The 9,330-nt window shown below is 49.8% G+C and overlaps 1 protein-coding gene across 1 annotated transcript in view; it reads left to right on the top strand.

Moving 5' to 3' along the window:
* Positions 1–217: 217 nt before the first annotated feature.
* The window catches only part of MED12 (mediator complex subunit 12), a 67,854-nt gene continuing 58,741 nt past the window's right edge, over positions 218–9,330 (top strand). Inside the window, exons 1-9 of the mRNA XM_029911866.1 lie at positions 218–319; positions 1,302–1,493; positions 2,797–2,956; positions 4,462–4,637; positions 4,826–4,936; positions 5,484–5,738; positions 7,190–7,336; positions 7,727–7,826; positions 8,183–8,319. Of these exons, the coding sequence (XP_029767726.1) occupies positions 2,860–2,956; positions 4,462–4,637; positions 4,826–4,936; positions 5,484–5,738; positions 7,190–7,336; positions 7,727–7,826; positions 8,183–8,319 (1,023 nt within the window). The 5' untranslated portion in view covers positions 218–319; positions 1,302–1,493; positions 2,797–2,859. The remainder of the gene's footprint in view (positions 320–1,301; positions 1,494–2,796; positions 2,957–4,461; positions 4,638–4,825; positions 4,937–5,483; positions 5,739–7,189; positions 7,337–7,726; positions 7,827–8,182; positions 8,320–9,330) is intronic.

Raw genomic sequence — 9,330 nt, 5'->3', positions numbered from 1 at the left:
TCGCTGAGGGGTCCTGTCCCTGTGGAGATCAGTGGATGAGGCTGGGAAGTTGCCCTCCCTCAGTGAGGGCTGTGGCAGGGACCAGTAGGGGAGGATAACCTCCTTTCTCTCACTGTTTAGTCCCGTGTCTCCAGGCTGGGCTACCAGGGGAGCTGCATGGCTTGTGTAGAGCTGCACTGCCATGCAGCGTTCCCTTACTCCTTCTCTTGCACAGGATGAGCTCACCGCTTTAAATGTGAAGCAGGGTTTCAATAATCAGCCAGCAGTCTCTGGAGATGAACATGGTACTGCCAAAAATGTCAACTTTAATCCAGCTAAGGTGAGATCCCTGCAGGGCTTTGAGGGCCAAGCCCCACTGCATCGAGTCCCTCTTACTAGGGTTCCCAGGGGTAGGCCTTGTTCTTAATGATTTCTGCACCCAGACTGGTGATGATTAGTGTGGTGGTTCTAGATCTTGGCCCACAGCCAGGGTCTTTGGGATAGGAGTTCTAGGGTGGACAGGTTTACACTCTTGTGATGATCTGGCCTATCACCTTCCCAAGGCTAAGCTCTAGGAGTGTCTATCCTTCTTTGTGGTGGTGGGCTGCTGTGTTCCCAACCTTGGTGGGAGAGTAGGCTGCTCCGCTCCTGACCCACAGTGTCAGTGATGCGGTGTGATGTGGTGGCAGAGCTTTATCCACAGCTGTTGATAACTAGTACCTAGATGCCCCATCCTGACAGATTACTGGCTCATACATGAGCTGCAAATTAAGTAGGAGGTTAGAACATCAGTATTGGCTTGATGCAGGGACATTGCTGTGGTGGATAAGAAGTTGTATGTTTGGAAGACAGACTTCTCTGTTGGTGCAAACACAAAGCTGGGAGTCATGAGATGCCTGTGCCTCAGTTTGGCCTCCTGTACAATGTGTTAGTGGTCACCAGGCCTCCCTCCCACTGATATCCTCGGATGGAAGGCCATCAGGAAGTGCCAAGTGTTGGGTTCTTCTGCCAAGGAATTAGAGACGTTCATTCCAGCGGTGCTAAAGCCAGGCTATTTTAGCGCTGCAATTCAGAAGTTCCCTTATCGAGGTATTCTCAGTCCTGCTGCAGATAGTCATCTTGTTGATTGAAGTAAAGGGAGCCATTGGCTGTTTTTGGTGATTGGGTTTTGGAAGTTCATGCTAATGAGACTTTGGGGATAATAGCAAATGTATGTAACTAATTAATAAAGCCAAGCCTCTCCCAGAGACTAACAAGGGGTTAGTGTGTAGCTCACAGGACCCAGTTCTGTGAGAGGCTTCTTACCCTCTTCTCTTTTTCAGATTAGTTCAAATTTTAGCAGCATTATTGCAGAGAAGCTGCGCTGCAACACGCTGCCTGACACGGGAAGACGGAAACCTCAGGTGAACCAGAAGGATAACTTCTGGCTGGTGACAGCACGCTCTCAGAGTGCCATAAACAACTGGTTCACAGATCTGTCTGGGACTAAGCCCCTCACTCACCTGGCTAAAAAGGTATGTTGCAGGTGAGGCTGCCAAGAAAGGTAGAACATGTCCTGTCTGAGCTCTTCCCTCACCTGGTTTTGTGGGTATTGTCTATTTTTGAAGACTGCAATGGAGGTTTTGCGGTTAGAAGAGGTTTGTTCTCTCTCCACATCAGATTGGTTATAGTTCTCAGTGTGTGTGTCCAGGACTCATCTTGGGCTGCCTGTGTCCTCCACAGCTGTAGAGCTAAGATTCCCAGTTATTCAGAGACGAGGCTAAACTTTGTCTCATGGCATGTAGAGCTTGAATGTTTCATTTGAATTTCGATTGCTTTTAGGGGAACTGCTGCTGCCTACCTTTATTGGCCTCATGCTTAGATGAGGGTAGTTCATGCTGCTATGGTGTTTTCAAGTTCTCAAAGATTGTAGTGAGATTGTCTAGCGATAACTAGCTGAATGACTTCCCACACTCCTGTGTCTGTGGCAGCCTTCTTACAGGGAAGGGCTCTGTGTATTGGCCTGGTGGAGAGCTGGTTAAGAAGAGCATTTACATTTTTGTGCTCCAGGAGCTAGGCCTTGATGCTACCATAGTGGAGCTGGAATGATGAATTCTCCCAGGGCTGGATGAGGAAAGAAAGCTCTGTCTTCTGTAGAGGTGGGGCTATAAACAGGGGGCTTGTGAGCCTGGCAGTGGTTGTGGGGAAGCTTAGTTCCTATCGTTGTAGCAGCAGAGTGTATAATGTAGAGGCTAGAGCAGAGGTAGTCAATTTATTTTTTGTCAAGGTCTAAATTTCTTAGTCCAGGTATAATCAAGGTCCAAATTCCAGAGAAAATAATAAAACAACAATGATAATAAGTAAATAAAAAGATTTCGGGGTCCATTCAAAAGCGTCTGGTGGTCTGGATTTGGCCCATGGTCTGCCTATTGACTACCTCTGGGCTAGGGTTTGCCAGGTCCTGGAGTTCAGGGCCCCTGTGGGTAAAAGTCAGTTTTCACAGGTTGTTAGTGTGTCTTTTGTACTTACACACTTCTTGACTTGTTATCCACCCTTCCCTTAAGAACTGTGTTTATGACAGACCTGCCTCTTTGCAGTACCTTTCCCCAGTTTCCTGCTTCATTTCTCATGTGTTGCACTTCAGCTCTGGTACTGTTGCCTGCTGACCCAGGAAAATGTTCTTTATGTTGTAACTGCCCTGATGGAATGGCGCAAGCTGTGTGATACTTAGTTTGTGCACGGTTGTCCAGGCACAAGGGTGATAGTGGATGTTACTCTGGGGTGATTCCTTTCTGGATCCTCAGAAGCTAGCTTTTCCCTTTTTCTGTTCTGTTCTAGGTACCCATCTTTAGTAAGAAGGAGGAGGTCTTTGGTTACTTGGCAAAATACACTGTTCCAGTGATGAGAGCAGCCTGGCTGATCAAAATGACTTGCGCCTACTATGCTGCCATCACAGAAACTAAGGTGAAAAAACGGCACGTCATTGATCCCTTTATCGGTAAGTGACTTGAGTGGAGTCCTGGCCTTTTCCCTACCAGGTTTTCTTTTCCTTGCCTGTTGTTGTGCTTGCACCTCCTCGATAGAATAATAGTCGTTAAGGATGAAAAAGATCTATTTGGCCACATCTGCCCTAGCCGGGAGGGTATATGCAGTGTGGTTGTAGCCAGGTGCGTCCCAGGATGTTACAGAGACAAGGTGGGTGAGGTGACCTGAAAAAGAGCTCTCTTTGGCTCAAAAGCTTGTCTCGCTCACCAACAAAAGTCGGCCCAATAAAATATATTACTTCACCCACCTTATCTCTCTAGCCAGGAGGGGGCAGCACAGGCTTCCTTCTACTGGATCATGACTGCTGTTTTCATCCTTCTAGTTACATCCCAGGCAATGGGGCTTCAGCCTGTTCCCTTGGACAACAGACAAATACATCTTCCTGAGAACGAATATTTTCTGATAGTCTTTCACCGTTCACTCTCATGACTCCTTCTTACACCCTGTGTGTTCCTCCCCTGAACAACCCCATTCCCTCCTTGGTGTTTACACCTTTAATATATTTGTGGACTGTAATGTCTGCCCTTAGGTGTGTCTTAGCCAAGCTAGACAGATTGGTTTAAGGTTATTTCTCCCAAAATGTATTAGCTGCATTTCCCCAGCAGAATCTCATTCTGTTATTTCCTGCATGTTTCCAGCCGCGCTGGGCCTCTTTGGATCATAGCTCCGGCTTCTGTGGAATTCCAGGATCCTTCCAATTAGCAGCATACGGGAAAGCCTGTCTGTTATGGTTTATACTGCTGCCCATCAGGATATTATCTGAGCACTTACCACGTAAAAGAAATAGCAAGAGGGACTTCATGAAGTCTCTGCTCCTCTCTCTTTCTGGGACAAAGACTACACTCTAGCTTTTTTATTTTATTGGGTTGGTTGATTAATATGTTTGTTTGCAGAGTTTTGTTTTATTTAATCTCCTGATCTCTGGAAGCTTTTTCCACAGCTCAACCCCTTCAAGCATGCTTTATTCCCAGCTCTCACCTGTCTTGTCCTGGGCTTTGTGATCTGAATCATCCCAGAGGAGCCAAAATATCTTGACAGTTCATGGAATGAAATTTGGGCTTAATGTATCTGGGACATACTTTATTAATTGCTTTGAAGATTAAGACCAAGGCCTTGAACATGTTGCTGACCCCATCTCTCAGATCACTAATGGGGATGCTACATCAGGCTGTCCTGACCCTGTCCCCTCCTGCTTCCCTCCATCCCTTTGCTCTTGCCAGATCTTCAACAAAGGCGTTTAAGGAATCTTCCTTCCTAGCGAACTGCTGTCCTGTATTTTGTGTGTTAAAGACCTGCTTTAAAATGCAGTTCAGAATATGTCCCTTGTTCTCCTCCTTTCCCTGGAACCCACAGGTGTATCTCTTTCCTTGTGGTTTTTCTTCCATCACAGGAACTCTTTGACTCTCCCATTCCTCTTCCTGCTTACCTACTCACTGATGACTGTCTTCTTCGTTCCAGAGTGGACACAGATCATCACCAAGTACCTGTCAGAGCAGCTGCAGAAGATTTCTGAGTTCTATAGGCAGCTCTCTGGGCAGGGTTGTGGTTCACCATCTGGGCCCATGCCGCAGGAGGTGGAGCACGCTTTGAAACAATGGGACTATAATGAGAAACTGGCTATGTTCATGTTCCAGGTGAGGTGTTGAAGGGAGCTGCTGGCTGGGGTGGGGTTTGCAAGGGATACTCAAGGCTCAGAAGTAATTTGTTTTTGCAGAATGTATTCCATCTCTGAGCCCCTGGGTGGCCCAGCAGGAGGAATAGGGGTAGAATAGCTCCAGGATGCTCTTCCTTTGGTCCTCTCACTCTGTCTGTCTGTCTCCAGGATGGGATGCTGGACAGACACGAATTCCTTACCTGGGTGCTTGAATGCTTTGAGAAGATACGGCCAGGAGAAGATGAATTGTTGAAACTGCTCTTACCTCTGCTGCTGCGGGTGAGCTTCAGGAGAGAACTACCTGCTCCAACATGGCTCTGGGGAGCGCAAGCCGCCTTGCACTAGCCTGGGGTGTTTTCCCAGCTGAGTGCCTTCCCCCCATATTAGCCACCAGCTACCAGAAGGGAATGCTGCTTATCCCACTGCTTTCTGCTACTGCAAGGGGCTTTGTTCCAGCTCCTTGTCCCTGCCTTACCTGTAACGGCTGGACTCTTGATGGCAATAGTGTGTTCATTGGATGGAACTGAATAGAAGTGGCTTTTCTCTTCTGCTCCCGTGGCTGGTTCCACTAGACCCCCAAGCTCCTGAGAAGGCAGGGACTGGGTGCATTGAGATCAAGGGAGATGTTGCCCATGGTGCTGTGTGAATCTCACTGGTGCTTAAGCAACATTGTGATGACATTTTCCCCAAGGGTTCCCCTGCTGTTTAGGCCTTTGCTCTGGGCGAGGCTGTGGCCCTATCCGTGAGGCACGACTGCACAGGATTGGCTCTGGGGACTTCTCTAGTGTTGCTTGGAACTGGGATGGTTTTTCCTTCTTCCCCACAGTACTCTGGAGAGTTCGTGCAGTCTGCATACCTGTCCAGGCGCTTGGCCTACTTCTGTACCCGCAGGCTTGCCATGCAGGTGGACGGCACGGGTGGGCACCTGCCCCACATCCTATCCGCACAGACGGGAGCTGCCCTCCCGTCAACACCCGCCCCTCAACCGGCTGCAGGAAATCCTCCCCCTAGTCCCTTCAGTGACTTGCTGCTCTGTCCCCAACACCGCCCGGTGGTATTTGGGCTCAGCTGCATTCTACAGGTAGGGTTTTGCTGGGTTAATATCAGTGGTGAAGGAGGCTGGAGCTCTGATGGGTCAACAGAAGACATTCTGGTTAAAATATTAGTATGATGCAAAATCATCACAGTACCTACTAGAAACTGGCTGGCTGGTAGAGCGGGGATCATCACCAAGAGAGTGTTTCTAGTTGGATCCCACAGGCACCCATTGTTGGCCCAAAACTCTCTAATATTTTTATCAGTGATCATTCCTGGTAAAGTTTGCTGATGACACAGACTAGTTGAGATGGTAAATAACGATGAATGGTCCCTGGGCGCAATATGCAGTTCACTATGGCAAAATACAAGGTCTTGCCTCTGGGAATGCAGAATGTAGGTCACAGTTGAAGGATGGGGGACTTTATTCTGGAAAGCAGGACTTGGAAAAGGACTTAAAGATAGGACTTAATATAGGCCTAGGGAGGTGGTGTTACCTCTCTCTATAGCATTGGTGAGTCCATTACTGGGATGCTGTATCCTGTTCTGGTGCCCGCACTTTAAAAAGGTTGTTGAAAAACTGGAAGCGGTTTAGAGACAAGCCATAGTGATTAGAAGAGTGGAAAGCCTGCCTTGCAGTGAGTGACTGAAGGAGGTCAGACTTTTTAGCGTACTGAAAAGTATGTTAAAAGAAAGGTGTCTTGATCATGGTCTATCAGTATCTACCCGCATGCGGAGAAGATTTCTGATAGCAGACGGCTCATTCATCTAGCAGAGAAAGGCAGAACAAGATGCAATGACTAGAAGTTGCATCTTGATAAATTCAAACTGCAAGTCTGGCATAAATTAACCATTGGAACAAGTTAGCTAGGGATGTGGTAGATTGTCCATCACTTGGAGTTCTTATATCAAGGCTTGTTGACCTACTGAATCAGACCTACTGAAGTCCTGGGCTTGGTGCGGGAATCCCTTGGTGAAATGCTCTGTCCTGTATTATGTGGGGTGTCTGACTATGGAATCTGTGTAGCAGTGAATAAGAAACCCTGGGGCTCCAGGATTTGGGCTACACGCATCCCCCATCACGCTTCTGATTTATTTGCTAGTGAGTCCTCTCTGTGTCATTAATGTAACTGCCATGGCCGGGCTAGCCGGGGAAATTCACGTAGTGTTATTGTGGGTCTTTATGAGCTGCATGCACCAGCTTCTCACTAGCCTAAGGCAACATGGCGTTTTGGCCTTGGCTACCTAAACGTGTCTAGTCTAAGTAAGCCAATGCAGTAAATGCTGGGTAGCTTCCTGCATGGAGAGAGGGCACCTCTGTACCCCAGCACGCTCTCCAGCCTCGAAGCTCTTTCAGATGGGAGCCTATTCATAGGTGTGGTGAGGCTGAGGCTGGGGAGTGTCTGTACAGTCTGGGAACAGCCCTGCTGGGTGCTCTCGGACCCAGGAGTCAGGCTTGGAGATGCTCAGTGCTTCTGCTTTGGCTGTCTGATGCAGAGTATCATCCTGTGCTGCCCAAGCGCTCTGGTCTGGCATTACTCCCTGACTGACAGCAGGATAAAGACTGGCTCTCCACTGGACCATCTGCCTATTGCCCCCTCCAACCTGCCCATGCCTGGGGGAAACTCGGCCTTCACCCAGCAGGTGAGCAGCTTTCAAAGGAGGGAGTGTTGGGGGCCCAGGACGTTAGCACCTACCCCAGTCCATTCAGGCTTATCTCTCCATATTAAGCAACAGCACCTCTGGCTGTGCTCCTGCCACTCCTGAGCCTGAGCAGCTGAGGCACTGAGAGATGCAGGAGGCCTCTCCTCCCTTTGTGCTGCAAGCAGGGCACCCATGGACCTGGGGGGTGGGCAGAATCTCTTCCCTTGTGCCTGAGGCATCCAGCGCCCCACTTGGGGATGGGCGGCGTCTCTCTTGCCTTGTGCCTCAGGCAGGGCAGCTGGCATTCCCTGGGTTCTGCTGGCAGCTCTTTGTGCTGCAAGTCTATTCTGGCCACCCTCGCATGTGTTTATGGAATTCCTTTGCCTTTAGGTTCGGGCGAAGCTCCGTGAGATTGAGCAGCAGATAAAGGAGCGTGGCCAGGCAGTTGAGGTCCGCTGGTCATTTGACAAGTGCCAGGAAACCACTGCAGGTAACTTACTGCAGGATCTGCAGTCTCTTCTCCCTGTCCCTAGCATCAGATGTGTTAGCCTGAACCAGTGCCCTAAGGAGCTCCATGTCCAGTCATCCTCTCTTTGGCTTGTCTCTTGGCCACATTTCTGCTCGTTTGACCACAGTGAGGAGAATGCAGATGAATCTCGCTCTTTCCCAGGCTCAGAGCTCTGTGGGGATCAGGCCCACGCGCAATCACAGGTTGTGTCTCCTGTCTCCCGTGCTCTGAGCTCGCAGAGATTTGGGGCTTTGCCTCCTGTGTTCCTAGGTCTGTGATACCAATTGCCCAAATGCTTGCTTATGCACACTCCCCTTTCCTTCCCTGTCCTGCTCCAGGATTCACTATCGGCCGGGTTCTGCACACTTTGGAAGTTCTGGACAGTCACAGCTTTGAGAGATCTGACTTCAGCAACTCTTTGGATTCCCTGTACAACAGGATATTTGGGCTGGGACCAAGCAAAGACAGTCATGAGGTGGGTGATGGGCCACACTGGTGATGCCCTGTGCTGGTGGTGGTGGGTGCAGGTGCTAGTCGGGGGGTTGTTCTCTTTCAGGTTTATGTCCAGCTGGCACCATGAGGGAACTAGCTATTTGGGTGCCACATGAAAAGTGGCCCATTGCAGACAAGACATTGGAACTCCATTGGAGGGGGTGTCTACGCAGCCCTGGGTTAGGGAGAGAGCCCATGTAGAGAGAGTGAGGTGTGCATTGTGAGAGCCTATGGTAAGGGCTGCCTGTATTTCTGAGGGAGGGGAAGCCTGTGCAGGCACGGGGGAGGTGGTGTCTGGTGCTGCTGAGTAGCATTCCGTACAGCCGACAATGACTGTCCTGAGCAGAGGCGCAGCCCCAGACCTCTGTGAAATGGGAATTGCCTTTGATGGGGGGTGAGTTCTTTGACCTGTAAAAACATGCTGTATAAATACACGAAAACCAAATGTTAAACAACCCATCCAGGAAATGACAACCCATGCTAATACCGCGGGGGTGGGGGCGGAGGAGGCTGTGCAGGGAACTTCCAAGGGCAGTTGACTTTGGTCCTGCTGGATTCAGGGCCACAGGCTGCTCTTTGGAATCCAGGAGCTGCTAGGTCATGCTCTTTTACCACAACTGAGCATGGAAAGTAGCATGTCCTGGAGAGCTGGGACCCGAATGACTAGAGGTTTGGAGGTCAGTCAGTATCAGCACCCACAAGGAAACTGGGATCCAGGGCAGTCTCTGAAGGGCTGGGGTAATGTGCTTGGTGAGCTTGGCCCCAGCCTGACCCCGAAAAGGAGGAATTCTGTGAAGAAAGCCCTGCTTTGGGATTTCCCAGGGGTGTGTGGTGGAGACTAGCAGCTGCTGCTGGAGTTCCCCCACTGTGTGGTCTGCATGGAGCGTGGAAACCGCGCTTCAGACTCTGACTTGGTGTGTGTTCTGTGTGTACTGGGAAGAGAGGAGTGTGACGATGTGGTTCTGGCGGAACCCAACTGAGAGTGCCAACTCAG

Source organism: Terrapene carolina, unplaced genomic scaffold (assembly GCF_002925995.2).
Source record: "Terrapene carolina triunguis isolate 2854851 unplaced genomic scaffold, T_m_triunguis-2.0 Scaffold131, whole genome shotgun sequence".
Classification (NCBI taxonomy): Eukaryota; Metazoa; Chordata; order Testudines; family Emydidae; genus Terrapene; species Terrapene triunguis.
This window is presented reverse-complemented; position numbering and strand designations above follow the sequence as displayed.